General features: G+C 41.4%; 1 protein-coding gene across 1 annotated transcript in view; it reads left to right on the plus strand.

Moving 5' to 3' along the window:
* The window catches only part of LOC108697221 (calcium-binding protein 2-like), a 221,956-nt gene that overhangs the window by 57,043 nt on the left and 138,544 nt on the right, over positions 1 to 26,369 (plus strand). Inside the window, exon 3 of the mRNA XM_041571191.1 lies at positions 2,368 to 2,398. Within this exon, the coding sequence (XP_041427125.1) occupies positions 2,368 to 2,398 (31 nt within the window). The remainder of the gene's footprint in view (positions 1 to 2,367; positions 2,399 to 26,369) is intronic.

A 26,369-nucleotide genomic window follows, 5' to 3' on the forward strand; every position in this document is an offset into this window, starting at 1 on the left:
AGGCCACATCTGGAGTATGCAGTGCAGTTTTGGACTCCAGTCCTTAAGAGGGATATTAATAAGCTGGAGAGAGTGCAGAGACGTGCAACTAAACTGGTTAGAGGGATGGAAGACTTAAATTATGAGGGTAGACTGTCAAGATTGGGGTTGTTTTCTCTGGAAAAAAGGCACATGATTACACTTTACAAGTACATTAGAGGACATTATAGACAAATAGCAGGGGACCTTTTTACCCATGAAGTGGATCACCGTACCAGAGGCCACCTCTTCAGACTAGAAGAAAAGAAATTTCATTTGAAGCAACGTAGGTGGTTCTTTACAGTGAGGTCAGTGTGGTTGTGTAATGCACTGCCGGGTGATGTTGTGATGGCTGATTCTGTTAATGGCCTTAAGAGTGGCTTTGATGATTTCTTGGATATACATAATATCAAAGGCTATTCTGATACTAAGGTCTATAGTTAGTATAGATATGGGTATATATAATTTATGTGAAAGTATGGAGGAGTGTGTGTATGGATGTGATGTGTGATGGATGTCTTCTATGATAACTATGAACTATTATGAATTCGTTATACAGTATTCTGTATAAGTGGTTCTTTTTTATCATGATCATCATCGATCTATTTATGTAACCGTTTCTGACAATCCCTCTCCACCTATAATGTTGTAGTTCCACAACCTTATATATTCCCGAAGATACCTTTATTGCAGTTACCCTTTAATAATCACCACTGGTGGGGGTTGAATGGGTACTTACAAATGTTTAGCTTTAACATGTGCTCATCAAAAATTGTAGAAATGGGCTGTAGGATGTTTCTCTTGCTAGAATAAGTTTAAAGCGCAGAATAAAGTGAAAAACATTTTTATTCTATGACAATAAAAACCAAATGGTTGCACTCACATTTATGTGGTTAAAATCAGGCATAACATATCTTCTCATTAAGTACATGTTGTTTCCGAGTTGCTTTCGTGGTTTGTGGTTTGGGTCCCGGCCTGCGTTGCCTCCCCACATCGCTAGCTACTGACTGAACTGCTTATATTCCCACCAAAACATGGCCCCCTCCCTCTGTTTATTTCAGTTGAAAATATCACCCTACATCCAGTCCTCCAAGGCAAGTGTGTGGGGGTGTCACCTTAGACCCATCTGTCACATTCTAAGACCACATTGCATCCCTTACCAGAACATGCCACTTCTTTTTAAGAAACACTGTGAAAATACACCCCTTCCTGTCTTTCAGGGCCATTCATTCTTCTCTCTCTATATATAAGCTCTTATCAACCCATACACTCCTTCCAGCCTTGTCTTCTGCTCAGCACAATTTACTGACCTTAGCTGAAGTTATACATAAAAACGTTTTCATTGATTGAACCCACCTCTGAAATGCTCTACCATCGTACATCAGTAAAGCTTCTACTATAATACTCTTCTCTAAGCTCTTTAAATACCACCTTTTTAGATTAAACACTTTATTAGTATTCCTCTGCAGCAACCCACCCTTATCCTATGCACTTATACCCTACCCCTTTTTGTTTGTCTGTTTTCTTAATAGATTATAAGCTCCTTGGGTAGGGACCTCTTGTGGATGCTCTTAAGCATATTTTTTGTTACTCTATAACGTCAAATAACTGTACCCTGGTCTGGGTTCGCAACATGTAAAGCACTGCATCCATTTTTGGTGCTTTATATAGTGAATAAAGTACCCTTTCTTGTAAAATATAAGGATATTATAAGTTACCGAGGAATTTCATGACCATATAAAAACACGAGGCCGAAGGCCGAGTGTTTTTATACAGGTCATGGAACTCCGAGGTAACTTCTAATATCCTCATATTTTACAAGAAAGGGTACTTTATTTATTATAATACACAAATTTCAATGAGTCATGTGACAGAAATGACATCAGAACTCACCGTTTATAACTGATGATATAAGAACTCACAGTTTTTAAGGATATAATTTACAAGATATTAATGGCTTTTGTGTATTATAAATAAATACATACATATGCTACTAGTCTAATTCACTACAGATCACCTTCATCTTTATTGCCTGATTATGTTCACATGACAAAACGAGTTCCACTTAATCTTGTTAAAAATGTAAGACTAAGCTAAAAAAATGTATACAGCATACTTACCACAGGTACTCATGTCATGTTTAGACCAGTGCAACTTGACTAAAATGCAAAACAACAGAATGGAACTAGCACTGATTTTTTTATCAACATGTGGCATCTTGGTAAATGTGAATTTACTGATACAGAAAACCAGGCATAGTTGAATCATGTTATATAATGAGACAGAGATACATTTTTCAGATATTGAGCAGACATACTGCATTGCTAATTGGAATGTTTTTCATTGCAGGACAGAGAACTGAGGCCTGAGGAAGTAGAAGGTGAGAAATACCACACTGGTGAAAGAGTTCTTTGTTCTGTAGAATGTAATACTGCTGTAAAACATTTAAAACATTATTAAGGTTGCACTTGAATCTCTATTTTAGCCTCTAGCAGAGGTGTAACAACTTAGAGCTGACCCCCTGCAAAACATCTTCAAAGGGCTCAGTGTGCTCAGTTTCCTATTCCCCCCTGGGTTACACGTGCATGTGCCTGCTACTAAGTGTGCTGTGGGTGTGCGCACATTTTCTTGGACTCTAGAGTCTATAAAATGAAGTGACCCCAGTAGCTCAGTTCCCCTTGGGTTCCCCTGCTTCCTCTATGGTTACACCACTACACCACATCAAGATCTACCCTTACATTTTAAAATTGACCACTGCTAGATCTACCTATATACTATTCAATTTATAGTAAGCCTTCTCCCTCTTTTTACCTACAATTAGTACTGAGTTGGCATATATGCTCTAAGACATATATTTACCTACATATAAAGTATACATTAGCTTTGATGGTGCACATTGCCATTCCTACTTGCAAGCATTTGAAGTCAACTGTTTACATATGCATTAAGCTTAACTACAGTTTCAAATTGTGGCTACTTATGGAAGATCATCAAATCCTAACACAACAGATACAATGCAGCTAATTGGATTGGGAATGCTTTCTGTCTTAACTGGCCCAATGGCAAGTAAAAACCAGCATATAAGGGGACATATACTGTATGGCCACCATTATATTGTTCCAATCTTTTATGCAAAGAGTATAATTGACCAGTATGGCAGGAAGTAAAGATGGGCTGCTTCACTTCCTTATCTACCAATGCACCACATGTTGGTCTGCATGGTGTATCAGTAGATGAAACTTTCAAACCTACCTGATTTCTGAACTGACCGATATCCTTGTACTAGAAATATTGGTCGGGACGGACAGGCCACCATGTACCAATAATCATATGAAATATTGTTTTGTATGACGTTATTGGTATGTGTAGTGCCAGCTTGAGTTATTAGCAAACTGACTGCCTTGCCTGATTATATCTTCCTTATTTGGCCCACTACCTGGTTGCCACTACTTTTGTAAACTTCTTCTTTGACCCTTATTTGTGATTTTACTTATTGCTGTTTCTGCTAAAAGAATGAAAAACTTCGACTGCTACTGCCTTTTAAGTAGATATTTAAGATTATTACAAAATTACAAATCTATATCTCCCCAATTTTTTTTAGGTTTGAGCTTTTTTTAAGACACACCACAGGGTTAACCAACAGGAGGTGTGGGCTGGATGTCCAAGTGGTGTTAAAAGGAACAGTTCAGACTAAAAAATAAAACTAGGTAAAATTTTTCAATATAGTTAGTTAGCCAAAAAATGTATTTACAATGGCTGAAGTAAACAGATGTCTAACATAATAGCCAGACCACTACTTCCTCCTTTCAGCTCTCTAACCTCTTAGTTATCAACTTAAAAGGTGGCAACAGTCAGTTTACATTTGATCCTAGCACACAGGTCGGCTTTAAAACCAAACTAAGTGAACAGTTACAGTATGTCCCATTTGGCCCCCTTCAAATCACTGTTCACCTTCAAGTTACTGACTGGTAACCTGTTAGAGAGCTGCAAAGGAGGAAATAGTGTTCTGGCTATTACCGTAGCCATCTGTTTAGTCCAGTATTTGTGGATTACCTTTTTTGATAACTACTGTATATTGAAAACATCTTTTATTTTGAAAAGCCTATTTACCCAGTTTAATTTTTACACGTAACAGTTCCTTTAAGGAAGTGAGTAGCAGGTGAAGGTGTGGGAAGTAGGAGTTGCATGTGGTTGCTACTGGCTGTTTACGTGCTTAAGTTCCTCTAAAGCAGTGCTGTCCAACTTCTGTGGTACAGAGGGCCGGTATTTTTCTGGCCTACACTGTGAAGGGCCGATAATGGAAGCCAGTGTTGACCACTCCCTGTTTTTAAACCTCACCCACTTTAAACCACACCCATGTTACCAGAAGTATTTTATAGTCAGGAGTCCAATAGCCTTAGGCAGAGTCAAAGTGACATGCCCCGGTTTAAAGGCCATCAACTCACAACATTTTTATATCAAAAGATATATGTCCCAAGACTCATCTTCAGTTAAAAAGATATTTATTATTCACATTTTTTTAAAAATTATCATGATACATACTGACCCCACATGGCCCACCTGGGCCATGTTGGGTCAGTATGTATCATAATACTTTTTTAAAAAAATGTGAATAATAAATATCTTTTTAACTGAAGATGAGTCTTGGGACATATATCTTTTGATATAAAAATTTTGCATGTTACCAGAAGACCATGTGGTAAAACACCAAAAAAAACAAATGTTTGGTGCTCACTGCAGGGATATCACTCATCCCTCATATGTGAAAAAAGTTAAGTCATACTAAGACGTACCCTTAAATCCATATGCCTTATCTTCCACTGTGGATAACACAGCACCCCTCCAGAAAATGATTAAACACCTTAGGGGCCCCTACAGAGTAGGGCACACAGGCAGAGTAGGGCACACACAGGCAGAGTATGGCACAGACAGGGAGCATATGGCAGGCAGCGTTGGCCACACCCAAGGAGCATGGAGCAAGCAGAGTAGAGCACACACAGGGATCATGGGGCAGACAGATTATGGCACACCCAGACAGAGTATGGCAGGCAGAGTAAGGCACATACATGGAGCATAGGGCACGCAGATTATGGCACACACAAGGAGCACAGGGCAGGCAGAGTACAGGCATAGTATGGCACACACGGGGAACATAGGGAAGGCTGAACAGAGCAGGGAAACCTTTCAGGTCCACTCTAAGATGTACTACAGTGACACAGTGCTGGAACCCCTCCAGCAGTTTGTATGAGTATGAACAGGTGAACAATGTGGGCAGTTTCAGTGTGGGTCTCAGGTGTGAAAAGTACAGGACTTTAGGGGTGTGAACAGGGCCGGGCCATACTGGCCTGGCGCCCAGGCAACTCGGCCAGCCAAGTCGCCCCCTCCACAGAGTGCACGAGTACATGAGCGCGCACGTACATGCGTGCGCATGCATGCTAAGAGCCGCGTCCAGCACACTCCACATTCCAAGGAGCAGGACTTCACACCGGACTGGGGTAGGCAGCAGCTAAAGGTACGTGCCAGGCGCCCCCCAAGCATTGCACCCTAGGCACGTGCCTACTCTGCCTACCCCAAGTTCCGGCCCTGGGTGTGAACAATAGAGGTATTACAAGTGTGAACAATGCAGAAGGGATTACATGTGTGAACAATACAGGGAATTACCGTCTGAATTTGAGGTTTAAACAATGCAGGGGCCAGTTAATTTCTATAGTGATACCTTTCAAATCTTACATATGGTAAGCAGACACAACAGGTAGACTTTCAAGTGGGGCGGCTACACAAGGGGGGTTTGTGGGCCGCCAGTTGAACAGCCCTGCTGTAAAGGACTAGCTTGCTTAATCTCACTGCAAATGGTCCCTTTACTGCAAAAGTAAGCATTTCTATTATGTTTGACTTTTGTTGCTGAATTCAAGCCATTTTCTGTTGCCATTTGCTGCTTTTGAAAGGCCCGTTGAGTTTAAAAATAAACAGTTTGTTTTCTGGCATGTCTGCAGTGGACTGCATTTGTGGTGCAATCCCTGTGTGTTTCCCACTACAAGTCATGATATATAATAATATATGTATAAAACCCATGCATTATGGAGTCATCAGTTTTTATGCTTTTAGTCCTTTATTTTTTCTTATTCTTAGGGGCAGATTTATCAAAGTTCGAAGGTCGAAGTTAAAAAAACTTCGAAATTCGACCATTGAATTTGAGTACTTCGATAGTCTAAGTAATTTTTCCATTGAAAATTTCTATCAAAATAAAATCGTACGATCGAACAATTTAATCCTGCGATTGAAGGAATAGCGCCTTCGATTCGAAGGTTTTGGTCATAACGAAGTGAACCTTGCCCCACTCGAATCGATCGATTCAAAGTTTTATGCCCCACTTCCTTTCTGCCATTTTTTTTTCAAACAGGAAGCCCTCAAGTGGCCATTTTAGGTGCATTTTCAGCCTGATTGCGCACTTGCTATTTAGACTGCACAGGTGGAGGTGGTGTCTGTGGCAGGTTAAATTTTTTGGTTGCAAATGGCTGGGAGGAGGAGGGGGAACGTCTCTCCAGCCCTGGGGAGGTGCCAATGGCGGCTGTATCCCACACTATGTGGGATCTTAGTCATCGCAGGAGGGGTAGAGAGGGGGGCACAGGCTGGGGAGTCACTGGGAGGGGTTCCTGGGGGGAGGAAGAGAATGGGGGGGTCCCATAAGGGAGGGGAAGAGATTAGGTCAGGTGAGGGGTCCCGTATTGGTGGTAAGAGTAGGACAGGGGGGTTCCATAGTGGGGGTGAGAGTAGGGCAGTGGGGTCCCATAGAGAGGGGGAGCGTAGGGCAGGGGGGTCCCATAGTGGGGAGGAGAGTAGAGCAGGGGGGTCCCGTAGTGTGGGTGATAGTAGGGCAGGGGGGTCCCATAGAGGGAGGGAGGAGCGTAGGGCAGGGTGGCAGGAGCATGGTGTAGGAAGGGTGTCTCCCAGCCCATGCAGGGAGTCCCCCAGGGCACACTGCGTGTCTCGCTCACCATCTGGGGCATGCAGCGTGTCACGCACCCCACCCAGGGCTCGGAGAGGCTCTCCCAGGAGGAGGCCATGGAGGCTACCCAGCAGCGAGGAGGAGGAGATGGAGGCTCAGCCAACTGCCTCAGAGAGGAGACAGGAGGAGGAGGAGGGTGATGATGACAGAGGAGAGGAGGGCCCCAGCACCAAAATGGCCCGAAGATTTACCAGTGACGAGAATGGAGCACTGGTGGACGAGGTGGTAGCGCGATGGGATGTGCTGTTTGGGAGTCGGTCCCATCGCATCAGTGCTGCCAGACGCCAACAAATCTGCCAACAAAGCAGCAGGTAACAGACAAAGTGAACACTGTGGGTGCTTTACACAGGGATCGCACCACTGTGTACATGCGCTTCAGTGACCTGAATCGTTGGCTAAGGGCAAAGCTGGTTACCAGGATAGCTTAAGCCCAGAAGACCGGCGGAGGGTGTGTCCCTCTACTCAGACTGAAACCCTATTAGCGCCGGCTTCTGGACATTTTGGGCAAAGAGGCCTGTGAAGGACTGGACACAGACTGGAGAAGTATGTAGACTTTTATAGAAACAAATATCTGACTCCTTTTTTTCCATATTACCATCATTTAGATAAATGTCTAATTTCTCCTTTAGCATTTCACTTCTTTGGTAAAATATTGCTCCTGTTTTGCATTAGAGGAGTTTCTTGTGCTTTTCTTTACAGCTTTGCTGTATGCTATAGAATGGCCAAGTCTAAGCAACTTTTCAGTTGTCCTTCATTATTTATTTAGTATATTTTTTAAAATTCAAAGACTCTTTCCAGCTTTAAAATGTGGGTCTAGAAAGAAAGGCTCTGTAAGAGTACATATGTGATGTTATTGAGAGTTTTTATTACTCATATTACTAATCAGACCATCCCCTAATTATATTCCAGTCTCTTATTCAGATGAATGCATGGTTGCTATGCTAATTTGGACCCTAGCAACCAGATTGCTGAGATTGCAAAGTGTAGATCTGCTGAATAAAAAGTTAAATAACTCAAAAATCACAAGTATTGTCTTATATTACATTCTCTCCTGCTCGCATCATTGCAAATGTATTTAAGTTTTAACCATTCAATCTCGCTTGCTGTACCATTCCAATGGAGTTAGTATTTGGAATGGGAAATAAAATAGATTTGTAGCATGTGGGAGGTCTCTACACCAGGCTACCAGCTACTGTAAGTACACTTGCAATTCCATATGATTTTGTCATTTAATACCTTTTTGCTTTCTTTATTCACAATTGCAGGACTGCCGCAAACATCGCAGCCTGACTTGGACAGTGACCAGGACCAGGATGACACCATTCAGCAACCCCAGGAAGAGGGTGAGGCTGAAGAGCCAGATAGAGCCCCGGAAGCTCAAGGTACAGACATCTTCAATGTTGTGACCAATGTAGTTGCTCCCTTAACTTGTTTAAAGCATTACTAATGTCCTATTTCACATTAAAGAACACCGAGCTGAACGCCACGCCCAGTCACCAGCCGTGATTCCTGTGGTGCCCCCCAGACGTAAGAGCGATGTTTATAACTAATAACCCCTTCCTTTATTTGTCTCAGCTAGAGCAGAGTTTCTATGGGAACCAGTAATGATATCTCCTCAGTGGCTGTTAGAATGGAGGGTGTGTTTAGTAATCTGAGCTGGGAAGAACTGAGGCTCATGAGCCAACAGCCAAAGCAAATTCCTGAGGGAGGGGCAGAGTGAGTTAGAAGAGGAGAAGGAATTCTAAGCGATTAAGGGGATACTGGATGGCCCAAATCCATGCTGATATTTGGGAGACCCGCTTGACCATCTATCGTGGATTCCAGGACCTGGTGGCAGCCATGGCAGCCCAGCCTTACCGACCAGGGGGCTCTGCTGAGGGTGAAGTCCCTGGTCCACCTGCTGCTCCCCCTCCACCCCCTGAAGCTCCTCAACATCGGAGGGAAAGGGGGCATGGAAGAGGGCATGGTCCTGTCCTAGCTCTAGTCTGTATCATTTTCCAACTGACACTGGCCTCTTTGCCTATTTTCTCCTGGTAACAAACGTTGCCCTATTGACGCTTCAGGTATCACTTTGTCCGTTACCCAGCAATGGGACTGACTCCCAAACAACAAATCCCATTGTTACACTGTGCTCCATTCTCGTCACTGAGGGGTGCCATTTTAATCTATCGGCACCCTTTCCAATAATATCTGTAAAAGCACTTACAAACATCAAAAAGTGCATTTGCTCCAACACATTCACTTGGCCAAAAAATGTTACATGTATGGGTCAATGAATTCCAATCATTGCAAGCATATGACTACACTTTTTTATTGTGTATTTATCACTAGTGCAGTGTTGCTTCAAAAGTAAAATATGCTAATCAAGCTCTGTATTTATGTGGTTTACATGTTATGTGCATTCATGTAACAATGGCCTATGTTCTGCAAATGTCAAGTGAAAACAGTGTACCTTGTGCTTTGCACTATGAAGTATTGTTGACTACCTAGCACTCAACAAGTATCGTTGGCTACCTATGTCCTACTTTGGCTACCCAGCACTCATAATATGTGCTATTGCCTACTACTACTACCTCCTTCTCCTCCTCCACCACCACCACCTAAACCTGTGGTACTTAAATAGCAAGTCATATGATATGCCTTAAAGGCACAAAGTGTTGGTTGTTACTTTGCACTATAAAGTATTGTTGGCTACCTATGGCCTACTTTGGTGATCCACTACTCATAATATGTGCTATTGCCTACTACTACCTCCTCCTCCTCCACCTGTGGTACTTAAAGAGCAAGTCCCAGGTATATGGTATGCCTTAAAGGCACAAAGCGTTGCTTTTTACATTGAACTTGCAACTATTCCAACACATTACCTGGCCACCACTAACCTCATATGTGCTGATACTTTCAAACATCCCATATTGTCATATATTGACAAGTGTCATTTGTAAATCATATTGATTGTTATATCCTTGTTTTGTACACAGGGCTCCTCAATGCCAAACTTTTTTTGTCTTCTTTAATTTATGTTAACTTGTCCAGCATGGACACAGGAGTGCATTATGGATCTCATGCAAGAAATGGTTGCCTGTAACCCACTAAAGCCTTTGTAAAGCTCTGGCCTTTAGTGCTCAATGGGGGCTACTATATATTGAAATGAATGATGAGACCACATTCCTCCTGTGTGTTACAGCTAGGATACATGTTTAATTGGTTGTAAAAATGCTTATGTGGTGTTCAACAAACAAACAAACAAACTTTTGTCACAAATTGTCATTTTATTCTTATAAAAATTTTGAGATTTTGAACAAGATTTTGTCAGTAAACCTACAAAACCAAAAACTGTGTCTGTTTTTTTTCCACTTTTGCTAAGGTGGTTTCCAAAAATGCAATACACATTGGTAATGTCATTTGAAACACACAGAGCCAGGGGCGTAACTACAGAGGAAGCAGACCCTGCGACTGCAGGGGGGCCCAGGAGGTACAGGGGGCAGTGTCGGACTGGCCCGGCGGGACACCGGGAAAAAACCCGGTGGGCCCCGAACCTCGTGGGCCCCCGCCGGGCCAGACCCCCGTACATATAGAAATTTTCGGAAAAAAAAAGTTTTCGCCGATGCGCATCGCCGCTCGCGCATGCGCACAAGAAGCGCCGCTCGCACATGCGCACGAGAAGCGCCGATCGCGCATGCGCATGGCGGCGTTCCAGCGGCCGAATTCGGTGCGGTGCAGTAGGGGGCGGGGGCCCTGGACCAGCAGTCCCGGTGGGCCCCGGGCCCCCCAGTCCGACCCTGACAGGGGGCCCCATGAGGCTCTCATTGTTGAGCAATTTGAACATATATTGGTAAAACAGGACAAACAATGGATATGTTGGGGGCCCTAAAATGAATTTGCTGTGGGGCCCAGCAACATCTAGTTACGCCACTGCACAGAGCAAGTACATCATTTTCCCTTAACCCCTTTTTTGCAGAGTTAACACTTCAGTTCCTAGTTGGACAACAGAAGAAGGGGTTAAATAGGACCAAAAGCCTCATGAACTGACATATAACCCCCATGACAAGACCAACATATTAAGGCCAAACAACAGACCTAGGTATTAGTGCATTTCAGTCATTATTGAGTTAATATCAATGAACGCTCCTAGATAAGCATTGATAAGCCTCTCACACACTCTTCTCTGTGGTTGGTTAGCCCTCCATCTGCCAATATACCCCACAATCCTGGAGTTGAATATCCTCATCAATATCTTGTGTGAGGTCAGGCTGCACTGCAACATGACAAACACAATGCTGAGGTGCAAAACCTTCCAGGGCCAATAAAGCACAGCACCCCCAGTGAGTGAGAGGCATCGTAAGTGCAATTTCATCAACAAATTGGTAGGAGACATGCCTTCCCTTCCTTATTAGTTAATTGATTAACACACATCCCACCTCAAAGTCAATCAGGTGCCATTAATTAAAATCCCTGTCAAAATCACTTAATTAAAGTAAAGTACAAGTCCCAAGAAGCATAATGCATGTACTGTTACAAGATTGTAGCTAGTCTATGCCAAATACATGTACATTCCTTTAAAGGAATCTTTCAAATGGCTTTATAGAAAATATGACATATAACTCCACAAGCCAGCCCTCTGGCATTTATTGTTGAGTGAAGAGGTGATTGGGAGCTGAGTGAGGGAGGACAGAAGCATCCTGGATACTTCCAGGAAACACAGTCTGTAATGGGAGTGCTTACAGTGTCGTTAGTGCTCCTGTTGATGGGTAGGTGGTGTGTGATCAATAGATGAATACAATCAATGCATCATAAGTAATTAGGGAATTGTCCAATTTAGAAAAAGTCCTGCTTCAATGTTATCCACTCTGCCTGGGTTGAGGGTAACAAAATGAGCCTAGGTGATGGCCTCTTTTAAAGTAAAATAGCATCAGGTGTAGGTTTTTATTGCTAATCCAATGTTTTCCCAGCATTCCATGGACCCATTAACCATTTACTGAAGCCTAAGAATAGATAGGCTCAATTGAATATACGAATTAAAAACTTCGTATATTCGATTATCGAAGTAAAAAAACTTTGAATATTCGTTTATTGAAGTGGTAGATGGAGCTCAGCACGTCAAAGATGGGGAATAAATAAATTTTTTAAAAAACTTTGAGTGAAGATTGATAAATTTCGATCCTTCAATATTCGAATTCGATAGTCGAAGTTGAATAGAAGGATCATAAAATCGAAGGAAAAACCACTTCGACAGTCGAAGTTTCCTACTTCGAATCGAAGTTGGACTATTCCCTAGTCGAAGTGCACAAAAATAGCTCGAAATTCTAAGTTTTTTTACTTTGAAAATTCACTCAAACCTTAGTAAATCTGCCCCTAAGTGTAGTTTCAGGCTATACAATCTTTTCATACATTTTGCTTGATACTCATGTAAACCATAACTTATATACAAATACAGAAATTAGATCATATTTCCAGAAATCTGTTTTCCATGATTCTCCAAAAATGCTTTCCTCCATAGTGTATTTTTTAAATAATCATGTCTTCATTCTTGCCTGATTCATTGTCCAGAAGACAATGCCTTGTGCTATAAATTACATCAACTAACCTTTCCCTTGACAAATCCATGGTTAGTACTCACTGGGATAGCCCCTATCCCCATCAAAGGGACCCTCCCACATATTATGGCATATTGTGACAAGTGCTTGACCCTATCAAAAAGGTGTCTGGTGGCAGTGGTGTATGTGGCCACTACACTGCTTTCATTTTTACAGATGGGCAAGGGAGGTGGTATTTAGCATAGGGTAAGTTAGTAATTTGGCATAATTAGTTAGGGGCCTTGTCCTTATTGCCTTCTGTTGCTTATTTGTTTTTTTTTGTTCTTTAAATGGAGGAAATGTTCATGTCAGACTGCCCATCCCAGCAATCTTTTCTAAGAAAGATGTAAAAGAAAAAAGAAAAAACTCAGGCATTTAAGATTACAGGACACATTTCCTTGAATAAAACCCAACCAAAAACCCCTGCCCTTACCCTGCTGAAATTTGCAGTTTTTAACCAGTTAACATTATACTACAACTCCCATAATCCTCATTAGGGATACAAACATTTTTAACATCACTGCTTTTAACATACAGTATATTGTTTTGAAACACATTATTGCATGAAAATATATATATTGACACAATCTAATTGTTTATATAGAAATACATATCAAAATAAACTCTTCTAAAATATAGTAGTGTCTTTTAATTGAAGACACTACTAAGCTGTAAGTACTGTACATACCCAAAAGGGGAGCTTGATTCGTGAGTACACCTAGGGTGGATCCAATTAACTTTTTATCTAAACATCCTTTAACCCTATTGTGGCTGGATTAATCTCACCAGACAGCACAAAACAATATTGCCCTGTGTGCTTCCTTCTCTTTTAGATATGTTTTAGCAATGACCAACTCTGTGTGAGAGTTGGAATCAAGGAACCAGCTGGGATACTTAGTGAAGTAGCGCAGTATTAAAAAAAGGATTTTAATTGCTTTCTTTTCAATTGTTTTTATTGAGATTTTTGAATAAACAAAAAGAACAAGGAGCAACAAAGTAATAATAATTTCATTTTAATTGCTAATGTCCCAAAGATGCTGGGGAATAAGGTGCATTCTGGGTTCATGTAGCCTGCCTGCTTCAAAAATAAGCTGAATTATAAAGGGATAAACTGTCAGATATTTTATTTGTGCAACCAGGCACATGTTTGTCCCTTAACCAAATGTTTAATTTTATACAAATACAAAACTGTCTAAATTTAATCAATTACAAATTCAGTACCAATTCTGAAATATTAAAGATACGGTTTATCCGTCACATCCGTCACTCTTCATTCTCTCGTCATGCAGGATTTCGCAAATTTTAAACTGTTTTTCTACATGCAGGATGTGTGCAGTGAGATGTGGCAGCTTTTGTAAGAATTTTGTTTTTGCTGAAGCCAGTTGATTGAAATAGCTCAAATACATCTGCCAGTAGCGTAACTAGAGGGGGGCGGGCCTGGTGTGTGACGCGCAGCCGGGCCCCACACCCCTCCGTACGGCTGCATTTTCAGTGGCACATGGGCTGCCGGGGGGCCCTGAGGGGGTGCGGGCACTGTAGTTCTGCCACTGACATCTGCTTGGAAAGGGTGCCTCCCAAAGATGTATTGGACCTACTTGTCAATCAAAATCTTATCCTGACTTCTGCATAAAGAAATAATGAAGAGAGAATGAAGAGTAACTTGGTTTCAGATTTATTTCATTTAGAAAATTCCTTGAGCAAAAAGCTATATTCAATTTTCATTTTTGCGATAGTCCCCCATCAAGTACAAAATATCTTAGTTGCTTCCATACAGGAGATAGTTTGTACTTAACTTGTTAATGACCCAAACAACTCCAATGTTATCACAGTTTATCAGGATCCTTCTGTTAACAACAACTGTAACTCCATACTTCCAGTTAAGATAATGGAAAAATCTCAAGGAAAACTAAATTCCTGGTTAATCCAACCCAGAGGCCAGGTTTCTGCACTCCAAATTCCATCCAGATAAGCACCAAACCTACATGATGTGCAGTGCAGTTTTAGACTCCAGTCCTTAAGAGGAATATAAATGAGCTGGAGAGAGTGCAGAGACATGCAACTAAACTGGTTAGGGATGGAAGACTTAAATTATGAGAGTAGACTGTCAAGGTTGGGGTTGTTTTCTCTGGAAAAAAAGGCTTGCGAGGGGACATGATTACATTTAACAAGTACATTAGAGGACATTATAGACAAATAGCAGTGGACTTTTTTTTAGCCATAAAGAGGATCACCATACCAGAGGCCACCCCTTCAGACTAGAAGAAAAGAAATTTAATTTGAAGCAATGTAGGTGGTATGGTGGTTCACAGTGAGGACAGCGAGGTTATGGAATGCACAGCCGGGTGATGTTGTGATGGCTGATTCTGTTAATGCCTTTAAGAGTGGCTTGGATGATTTCTTGGACAGACATAATATCAAAGGCTATTGCGATACTAAACTCTAGCGTTAGTATAGATATGGGTATATATCATTTATGTGAAAGTATGGAGGGGGATGGATGCTGGGTTTTCATTTGGAAGGGTTGAACTTGATGGACTTTGTCTTTTTTCAACCCGATTTAACTATGTAGGGGCAGCAGAGGCTAATGAGGGAGGAAGGTTTGTTACAGTCAGGAGGGGAAGTATGGGACAGAAAGTTAGGGGGTCTGGTCCACAGCTTGTCCAAAACATCAAATTCACCATTTTGGCTGAAGATGCTGGAGAGGAAAGCTCTGAACTGGCATGTATGGAGCAGGCTGACTCTCAGAGCACCCTGGTAGGCAGTGGCTCTAATATGGGTGGTGGGGGGAGTGCAAGGAAGGAAAGGCAGGTTCTAGTTATAGGGGATTCAATTATAAGAAAGGTGGATAGGATAATCTGACGTAAGGACCCTTCATGCCGAACAGTCTGCTGTTTGCATGGTTCTAGGGTTCGGCATGTGGTGGAACGAGTTGACAGATTATTGAGAGGGGCTGGGGAAGACACGGCAGTCTTGGTACACATAAGAACCAATGACAAAGATAGAGGAGGTGGTGAAGTCCTCAAGAACAATTTTAAAAAACTAGGTGTAAAGTTTAGGGTGATGTTCATTTTCTCAGAGATATTACATGTGCCATGAGCAACGCTATGAAGACAGCTGGATCTTAGGGAGATTAATGTGTGGCTGAGAGATTGGTGTAGGGAGGAGGGTTTTGGGTTTTTGGAGAACTGGGCTACATGCTCTTTGCTAGGGATGGGCTGCACCTCAATGATGCTGGTGCAGCTGTTTTGGGGGAGAAAATGGCTAGACAGTTGGAGGAGATTTTAAACTAGGTCGTGGGGGGGTGTTCAGTAAAAGATTCAGTGGAAGACAGGTTAGATGAGATAGTGGGCAAAGGAAGGGAAAATGGTGGAGGAGATTTGGTTGAGGGGTACTGTTAAGTAAAGAGAGGACCACACCAGCTTAGTTGGCAGGAAGCTTTATTAGTAAAAACTAAAGGAAATAATTCCAAAGAATCATTTAGACTTTTATGGTCTCCTTACTTTGAGTTCTGTGACTCCAATACCAGAAGTCAAATATCTCAGTTTCTTCAATTGTAAAATGTTCATAGGGGGATTATCTGACATTCCCAAGACAATGGGCTTTTTCTTTCTTCTTTTTCTTTTCAGAATGTCTATGCGTCCACTGGCTTAGTTAGTGATAGTTAGTTCTTGTTAGTTTATATTTTATTTTACATATTACTTCATTATAAATTATACATTCTGTATAGTATGTCATTGTATTAATCTTCTTATTCTGCATACAATTTGTTATTATATTGATTTTTTGGTTTATTGTGAAAACCAAATAAAATATTTCAAACATAAAAAAAAAAGAGAGGACCACATGTAATTTGTTCAATATGGTACCAATATTTAATGTATGTTTGCAAATGCAAGGAGTCTGACTGGTAAAATGGGAGAGCTGGAGGTGCTGGAGGGAAAATATGATGTGACTGGTGTGGCTAAAACATGGCTGAATGAGTTGCATGACTGGGCAGTTAATATCAGCGGATATACTTTGCTTCGGAGGCTAAGACTAAACCCAAAAAGTTTTTTAAATATATTAAGAGTAAAAAGATGCAGGTTGAGAGTGTTGCTCCTTTAAATAATGGTAACAGTATGGTTGTAACAGATACAGAAAAGGCAAATGTGCTAAATCAGTTATTTTCTTCAGTGTATACAATAGAGGAGTCTGAGTTCCCAGGCTCACTTCATAGCTGCACTGATGTCTCAGCTCAATCTAGTCAGTGGCTGACTCAGGATATGATCCATAAAGCATTAATAAAAATTTATGTAAATAAGGCTCCAGGGCCTGATGGCATACAGTCCCGGGTTCTAAGAGAGTTTAGTTAAGTTTTAGACCAGCCCCTATTTCTGATTTTCTCAGATTCACTTTAATCTGTTATGGTACCTATGGATTGGAGAAAAGCCAATGTAATTCCAATATTTAAAAAGGGCTCCATCTCAGCCTGGCAATTATAGGCAAGTATGTTTGACATCTGTGGTGGGCAAATTATTTGAAGGCTTGTTAAGGGATCGCATTCAAAATTTTGTCCTAGTGAATGGCATTATGAGCAGCAATCAGCATGGTTTTATGAAGGATAGGTCATGTCAGACAAATCTGATTGCTTTTTATGATGAGGTAAGTAAGATCCCTGACAGTGTGGGGGGGCAGTAGATGTGATCTATTTTGACTATGAAGATTTTCATTCATCCAGGTCATGGTATATCTAGTAATGGTCAATCTAAAAACAACTGGACTTGCTGAGTAATCAATGAAGACGTTTCACTACTCATCCGAGCAGCTTCTTCAGTTCAACTGACTGGTGTGGGAAGTTTTCGGCATATAAACTCTTCCACTAATCCATTTACAATGGCACATTGTAACTCTTCAAAGAGGTGACATCTGAAGAAATTCACAGAGGTGTTGATTCTGTGTAGTTGTGATAGGATTATCCAATGTGTCATGCAACTCCTAGTTACTGGTGTTATTTGTGAGAGTTGCATGAATGGATGTGTGAAGTGTTCTGAATCCGCCGGGGTACAGATGTTAGAACAGCATTGTATGTAGCAAGTGGTGTCGAAGGCCCCCACCTCTGTTCAGAGATGGTCTCTCCACCTTGACATGAATCGCCTCTTTCACGCCTCAATCAAACCAGCGGTCTTCTTTATCCAAGATTTGGACCTTGCTATCTTCAAAGGAGTGTCCATTGTCTTTTAAGTGTAGAAAGACAGCTGATTTTTGCCCTGTAGAGTTCTCCCTCCTGTGCGGAGCCATTCACTTGGAGAGCAGTTGTTTTGTCTCCCCAATGTATAGATCTGTGCATTCCTCGCTACACTGGACTCCGTATACCACATTGCTTTGTTTTTCTTTTGGTGTTTGATCCTTTGGGTGTACCAGTTTTTGTCTCAGTGTGTTGCTAGGTTTGAAAAACACAGGGACATGGTGTTTGTTGAAAATCCTCCTGAGTTTCTCTGACACTCCAGCTACATATGGGATGACTATGTTTCGCCTACTATGTGTCTCCGGGCAGTTATTTCTATTGGTGTTCCTTTTGGGCTTGGTTGCTGCTGTTTTGACAAAGGCCCATTCTGGGTAGCCAAATGCTTTAAAAGCTCCTCTGAGATGTTTTTGCTCTTTGTCTTTGGACTCTGTATCAGTTGCCACACATTCCGCCCGGTGGTGCAGGGTTCGAATGACACCCAGTTTGTGTTCCAGTGGATGGTGGGAATCAAACAACAGATATTGATCCATATGAGTGGGTTTCCTGTATACTTCCCTCTTCAAGTTACCCCCCTCTTGGATACATATCAAACAGTCCAAAAAAGCAAGTTTGTTCTCATGGACATCTTCCCTTGTGAACTTGATGTTATTGTCCACTGAGTTAATGTGTTCTGTAAAGGCCGCCACTTCATTGGATCTGATTTTAACCCAAGTATCATCCACATACCTGAACCAGTGAGTCGATGTAGTTCCCTGGAAAGTAAGTAAGGCCCTCCTTTCCACTTCCTCCATGTACAAGTTTGCTACAATGGGAGAGACTGGAGAACCCATTGCACAGCCATGTTTCTGTCTATAAAAAAGGTTCTTGTACTTGAAGTATGTGGTGTTAAGGCACAAATCTAGCAACAAACAAACTTGTTTGGGACTGAGTTGAGGCGTGAAAGAGGCGATTCATGTCAAGGTGGAGAGACCATCTCTGAACAGAGGTGGGGGCCTTCGACACCACTTGTCTGCTACATACAATGCTGTTCTAACATCTGTACCCCGGCGGATTCAGAACACTTCACACATCCATTCATGTAACTCTCACAAGTAACACCAGTATCTAGGAGTTGCATGACACATTGGATAATCCTATCACAACTACACAGAATCAACACCTCTGTGAATTTCTTCAGATGTCACCTCTTTGAAGAGTTACAATGTGCCATTGTAAATGGATTAGTGGAAGAGTTTATATGGCGAAAACTTCCCACACCAGTCAGTTGAAATGAAGAAGCTGCTCGGATGAGTAGTGAAACGTCTTCATTGATTACTCAGCAAGTCCAGTTGTTTTTAAATTGACCTATACTAGATATTTCGATTTTGCTGTTTGATACCATGCCCCACAAATGACTACTTTCTAAACTAAGGTCTGTTAGGCTTAATGAAGTCATTTGCACATTGATAGGAAACTGGCTACAGGATCGGGTGCAGAGGGTGTTAATAGTACATTCTCTATTTGGAGTAAGGTTCTTAGTTGGGTCCCTCAGTGCACGGTATTGGGCAATGCCAGTCAGCAGCATCAAGGGCAAATAAGATCTTGAGCTGTATTAAAAGGGGCATTGATTCACGCAGGGGCGGATTAACGCCTAGGCTAGCCTAGGCTATAGCCTAGGGGCCCATTGTGGTAGGGGGCCCATGAACTTTAATAAAAAAAAATTTTAATTTAATTTTTTTTTTTTTACCGTCCTCCGGTCCAGTGCGGGGGCGGGGGCCCCCTGCCGCTTGATGCCTGGGGTTGGGTCAGGAGGGGACACACAATTTGGGCAGGCCAGGGCAGGGGCAGCTGGGTAGGCCAGGCAGTGTGAAGGCAGGCAGGCGCAGGCACACACACGTCACAGCAGCGCGTGTGCGTGTCAGTGTGCGCATGCACCGACGCGCTGCTGCTGCCTGCCTGGCCCCGGCTGAGTGCGCAGTGACGCACGACGCACATGACATCGCACGCTGGTGACGTCATTGACCCGCGCCGTGCCTAAGCCTTTATATAGTTGAACAGTTGGCGCGCTGGCTCACACTGCGCAGTCTGACCAGACGAGTCACATCATTCATCACAGTTGCTGCGTTGCAGCTTCACTTGCTCTTGTTGCTCGCCTCTACTAGACTTCACTTTCACATTGAGAATTGTTGTCACTCTTAGTTCTTGTGAATATTATCTTAAAAATAAGAAGCCTTAAATTAAGCTGCACCGGCGGCCAGCTAGCTAGAAAGTAGAGGGTGGGGGGCCAGGGCCACGGGGCCACTTGGCCAGGCCAGCAGCAGCCAGTAGCACTAGCAGCCAGGCTAGCCAGCACCACTGGCACTGGTCTTGCTGCAGCAGTCAGTGGGCAGGGCAGGCCGCAGCCAGGCACAGAATTTCAGGCCGCAGCAGTGCACAGGGGGCACCACCCGGCCTGGTGTAGAGCCAGGTGAATAATTTCTGCAGACACAGTGAAATAATTTCTGCAGACAGTGAATAATTTCTGCAGTGAAATAATTTCTGCAGTCTGAATAATTTCTGCAGACAGTGAATACTTTCTGCAAACAGTAAAATAATTTCTGCAGACTGTGAAATAATTTCTGCAGACAGTGAATAATTTCTGCAGTGAAATAATTTCTGCAGACTGAATAATTTCTGCAGTCTGAATAATTTCTGCAGACAGTGAATACTTTCTGCAAACAGTAAAATAATTTCTGCAGACAGTGAAATAATTTCTGCAGACTGTGAAATAATTTCTGCAGACAGTGAATAATTTCTGCAGACTGAATAATTTCTACAGACAGTGAATAATTTCTGCAGTGAAATAATTTCTGCAGACAGTGAAATAATTTCTGCAGACAATAAAATAATTTTTGTAGCCTTCAGAGAGTGAAATAATTTCTGCAGACAATAAAATAATTTTTGGAGCCTGCAGACAGTGAAATAATTTCTGCAGACCGTGAAATAATTTTTGTTTAGCTGCGTAATTATGCTAGTGTCATGTGCCATTGCCTAAGCTTGAAGCCGCTAGCGTATTTACACGGCAGTCGGCTTTTTTTTAAAAAAACATGTCGCGTACCACGCCGAAATATAGCCCTACCCTACAAGGGGGCCCTGTGGAAAGTGTAGCCTAGGGGCCTCACATGTCCTTAATCCGCCACTGGATTCACGGCAGGAAGTGGTCATTCTTCCACTTTATAGAGCACAGGTAAGGCCCCATCTAGAATATGCCACACAGTTTTGGTCTCCATCACTCAAACAGGACATTATTGTGTTAGATAGGGTACAGAGAAGGGCAACTAAGCTGGTAAAAGGTATGGAAAATCTTAGCTATGAAGAAAGACGTAATTACGCAGCTCCCTACCTACTGATATCAGTATAAGTGTACATTGTACCATAGCAACCACAAGCAGTGCATTATACAGTGAAATAAGGGTTTTGGTCAATCTCTGTACCAAAATCTCTGTACCAAATCTCTGTACCAAAAGGCATTCATTCATAAAATCTCTGCCCTAATAGAGGGTGCTGGATAATCTCATGTCTTTAGCTACCGGGAGCAGTGCTTTTTAACACAATATGGAGATTTAATCACCTGGCTCTGCCAACAGATAAACAACATCTATAAACAATTATGGGTATTTATATCAACATATGTATACAGACATATTCATACAGGACATAAGGATCAATCACATAAACGTATATGCTCGGGAGTCCTGTGTCCTTTACTCATCACAGGATTGAACAAAAAGTTATCAAGAACATGTTAGTGTTAGTGGTGCTCGGTATAAAAACAATTACTGCATAAAAATACTAGAACTCATTAAAAGACATACTAATATATTATCATCGTTAAAGTGACAGTGTGTTTTACTAAAAATCCCTATTCATTGGAGTGACATATGTTACCACAGAAAAGTGCACCTGTGCAAAGGTTCAATTATATACATTTAAAGTGGCAGTGCTAAAATTCAGTGCATCATAGGTGGCAAGATACATCTAATTAATTACACAATGGTCATCACACATTCACTAGTAGGTTAATGAAACATCAGCCTTATAAATAGTGTCAAGGAAACATTGTAGCGACGTATGCCCATGTCTCTCTTCTGAGAAGTGTCCGTGCAATATAGTGAGGCTGTGACAAAAATGCCGATATCCATTAACCAATATCATTGAAGAAATTCATTAAAGGTGCCAGTGCCATGCACTGTTAAAATCCACATTAATTGTTTTGTGAGATCACCATCAGGATCCTATGTGATCTGTAAGAACAACATATAATATTAAAATACATTCACTTAAATGTTTTATTTAAACATCAGAATAAGTTAAAAACCCATTAATAACACAAGCTGAAGTCGAAGTATTACAGGTTACTCAAAAGAAAAGCGACAGTTCTCTGTCCTCATTCAGGGCATTGGGGGAAAGGGTGTTAAGTCTATGAATCCATCTCAGCTACTGTTGTTTCAGCAGCAGTTCCCTATCACCACCCCTTGTCTGTGTTTTCACCCGTTCTATGCTCATAAACCGCAACTAGCTCACCTGATGATGTTCTTGAGTGAAATGTCTTGCTACAGAGGATGATTCTTTATTCAGTCTTATATCACCTCTATGTTCTCCTATTCTAAAACTCAGGGCCCTTGTCGCCTCTCCTATATACAACTTCCCACACAGGCATTTCAGAATATACACTACATAGCTAGATTGACAGTTAATGTAGTCCTTCATTAGATATTCTCTTCCCGTCCTAGGATGGTAAAGCCGGTCTGCCCGTGTCACAAAATTGCAATTCACACACCTCCCACATTTGTACATACCCTTGGTTCCACTTAGCCACGTGCCTTGTTTTTTGATGTGCTTAGACCAATTGGTCCCTCAGGTTATTTGCTGTCTTATATGCCATCATTGGAAAGTCTGCAAACCACGGCTTTAGTTTCTGGTCCATCTATAATAGATTCCAATGTCTATGTAGAATCTCTTTTATACGGCCTGATTGTGTTGAATATGTAGTTACAAAAGGCAATCTATTAGATTTCTATATTAGTGAGAGGACCCTGACCAAACCAGAGATGTGTGTATTGAACAAGGGTTTGGGGTATGTACCCACATACAATGGTGATAAATTGCTCATTGATGTAGAACTTGAAACAATTTTTTAGGACATTGAGACTTAAGGCTCATTTTGCACAGGATACCTCCGACAAAGACCGATTGCCAGCTGAGGAGGACGATAGTGAGATACACAAGATACAGGAAATACGCATATTGAGACCTGGTATGATACCAACAAATGTAGAGCAAATAGTAAGTTTTTTCCCCCTATGACCAATCATTGTGTTGAGGCATTTGTACAAGCGGTTGAGAGAGATGTGGATAAGCTAAAATGCCCTTCCGGACTTAATAAGTCCCAGAATTTGAAACAAGGCACGTGGCTAAGTGGAACCAAGGGTATGTACAAATGTGGGAGGTGTGTGAATTGCAATTTTGTGACACGGGAAGACCGGTTTTACCATCCTAGGATGGGTAGAGAATAGTGTTAGGATTGGAGAATATAGAGGTGATATAAGACTGAATAAAGAATCATCCTCTGTAGCAAGACATTTCACTCAAGAACATCATCAGATGAGCTATTTGCGGTTTATGGGCATAGAACGGGTGAAAACACCAACGAGGGGTGGTGATAGGGAACTGCTGCTGAAACAACAGGAGCTGAGATGGATTTATAGACTTAACACCCTTTTCCCCAATGGCCTGAATGAGGACAGAGAGCTGTCCCTTTTCTTTTGAGTAACCTGTAATACTTTGACTTCAGCTTGTGTTATTAATGGTTTTTTTTTATTCTGATGTTTTTAAATAATACATTTAAGTGAATGTATTTTAATATTATATGTTGTTCTTACAGATCACATAGTATCCTGATGGTGATCTCACAAAACAATTAATGTGGATTTTAACTGTGCACGGCACTGGCACCTTTAATGAATTTCTTCAATTATATTGGTTAATGGATATCGGCATTTTTGTCACAGCCTCACTATATTGCACGGACACTTCTCAGAAGAGAGACATGGCCATACGTTGCTACGATGTTTCCTTGACACTATTTATAAAGCTGATGTTTCATTAACCTACTAGTGAATGTGTGATGACCATTGTGTAATTAATTAGATGTATCTTGCCACCTATGATGCACTGAATTTTAGCACTGCCACTTTAAATGTATATAATTGAACCTTTGCACAGGTGCACTTTTCTGTGGTAACATATGTCACTTTGTGTCACTCCAGTGAATGGGGATTTTTAATAAAACATCACTTTAATGATAATATATTAGTATGTCTTTTAATGAGTTTTAGTATTTTTATGCAGTAATTGTTTTTATACCAAGCACCACTTACACTAACATGCGTTTGATAACTTTTCGTTCAATCCTGTGATGAGTAAAGGACACAGGACTCCCGAGCATATAGGTTTATGTGATTGATCCTTATGTCCTGTATGAATATGTCTGTATACATATGTTGATATAAATATCCATAATTGTTTATAGATGTTGTTTATCTGTTGGCAGAACCAGGTGATTAAATCTCCATATTGTGTTAAAAAGCACTGCTCCCGGTAGCTAAAGACATGAGATTATCCAGCACCCTCTAGGCAGAGATGTTATAACTGAATGCCTTTTGGTACAGAGATTTGATAACCAAAACCCTTATTTCACTGTATAATGCGCTGCTTGTGGTTGCTATGGTACAATGTACACTGATACTGATATCATCGCCGGCGTAATTATGCTGGGGGTTTACCCAGCGTAATAAAGCTGGCGTACATGACGTCACAAATGCGGAAGTGCGGGGAAGCACGCAAAAACAGAGATTTTTCGAGTATAATTGAATGGGGTATTTATACTTCAGATAGCTTGGTGACACATCAGAATTCCCCTTGACAAAGGCTATAGTGCCGAAACGTTGGGGGTGTTCTCATTTTTGGCAAGTGTATCTGCTCCCTGTGGTTTGTCTTTTTTGCCTTGATCTTGTTACTTGGTGGTATGTATATATATTTCTGCTAATACTGTTGTATATACTATATCAGTCTGTCTGACTGATCAAGTGTTATTTTTCTTATTGAGTGTGCATCCCTTCTCTATTTCTATAAACTGTTCTGGGTAACTGATTGTGGGATTACCTGGGGTTATTTGCACCTCATATACCTTAAGAAAGGACTTTTTTCCCTTGTTAATATTGGGAGTGCCCTCCACCTACTTCTATTCATACTATCTTTAAGCCAGAAGCTGTATGATGGTACTTGGATAAACAGTTTTTCCCCCTCAGCCTAGGGCACTCCAAATTTGGCTATTATCAATATCAATGACTTGGAATTGGGTTTCCCAATAATTAGAATATTATGCAGACTGGCTACAGTCTCAGGACTGTACAAAATTGATTTTAAGATATTAGGAACAATCTGAAAATTAGGAATCTGCCTTGACAGAATAGAAAACCCTAACACAAAATCCTGATTATTTCCACTTTCTCTTGATTTTGTTATGCTCTAATATAAGGCAACATTTCTTGCACCTTCACTTTGGTTTTGACCTCGAACACTCATATTTATATGGGCAGCTAGCCTGTCTCTTGCAATATGGCTCATTAAAGACCCAATTTATATTTGATCTGCCAGTTTTTAGTGCTCCATTTGGTGCTAACCACAGGTCTATGTCCTTTGATCCGCAAATAAAGGAACACCTATGCACCACCATTTTTGGCAATTTTTTAAAATATGAAACAGGAGAGGCCACAATAGCACTTATATTCCTTAGGTATAATGTCTATGTGCTTAAAAAATTGGGGTTCCAAGCCAAATTGGAGAAACCGCACACCTCACAAAACCAAAACAGCGTGTCCTGGTGCCCAGTGGTAATGAATCGGCAACCTCCAAGCCAAGGTACGTAGAAATTCACCGGCACACAGGAATCAAGTTAGCAGGGCAAGCCCTTGCAATTTTATTAATGCAGTGCAAAGTTTCGGGCACGCCCCTTGCTTGACAAAGGGGCGTGCCCTGAAACATTGCACTGCATTAATAAAATTGCAAGGGCTTGCCCTGCTAACTTGATTCCTGTGTGCCGGTGAATTTCTACGTACCTTAAAAAAATTGGGATGCCAACTGAGGAGATTTTGCAGAAAGAATGTTGCTCAAAATGAAATAATTTGGAGTCAACTTTTTTTTCATTATTTTATAACATATTTCACAGTCACCTCTGCCTATTTAATAGCAGTTGACAAATGCAGTCCTAAACATGTAGCCTGATGAACAATAACATCTTTCAGCCAAGCTTGTGGTGCTCCTGTGCTTTTAGGTGGTGGTACCGCACTAGGAGTGCCATGAAAGGGGTTGAAAACCTAACTGTAATGCTGTCCCACACTGCCCCCTTGTTTTCATTGAAGTTGCTAATAAACATAATTAAACATGCAAGAAAATTCACCAATAAAAAGGTTACTGATTAAAAACTTCATTATAGATGCTGATTCATAGTTACATAGTTACAGAGTAA

The sequence above is a fragment of the Xenopus laevis genome, chromosome 7S (genome assembly GCF_017654675.1).
Source record: "Xenopus laevis strain J_2021 chromosome 7S, Xenopus_laevis_v10.1, whole genome shotgun sequence".
Classification (NCBI taxonomy): domain Eukaryota; kingdom Metazoa; phylum Chordata; class Amphibia; order Anura; family Pipidae; genus Xenopus; species Xenopus laevis.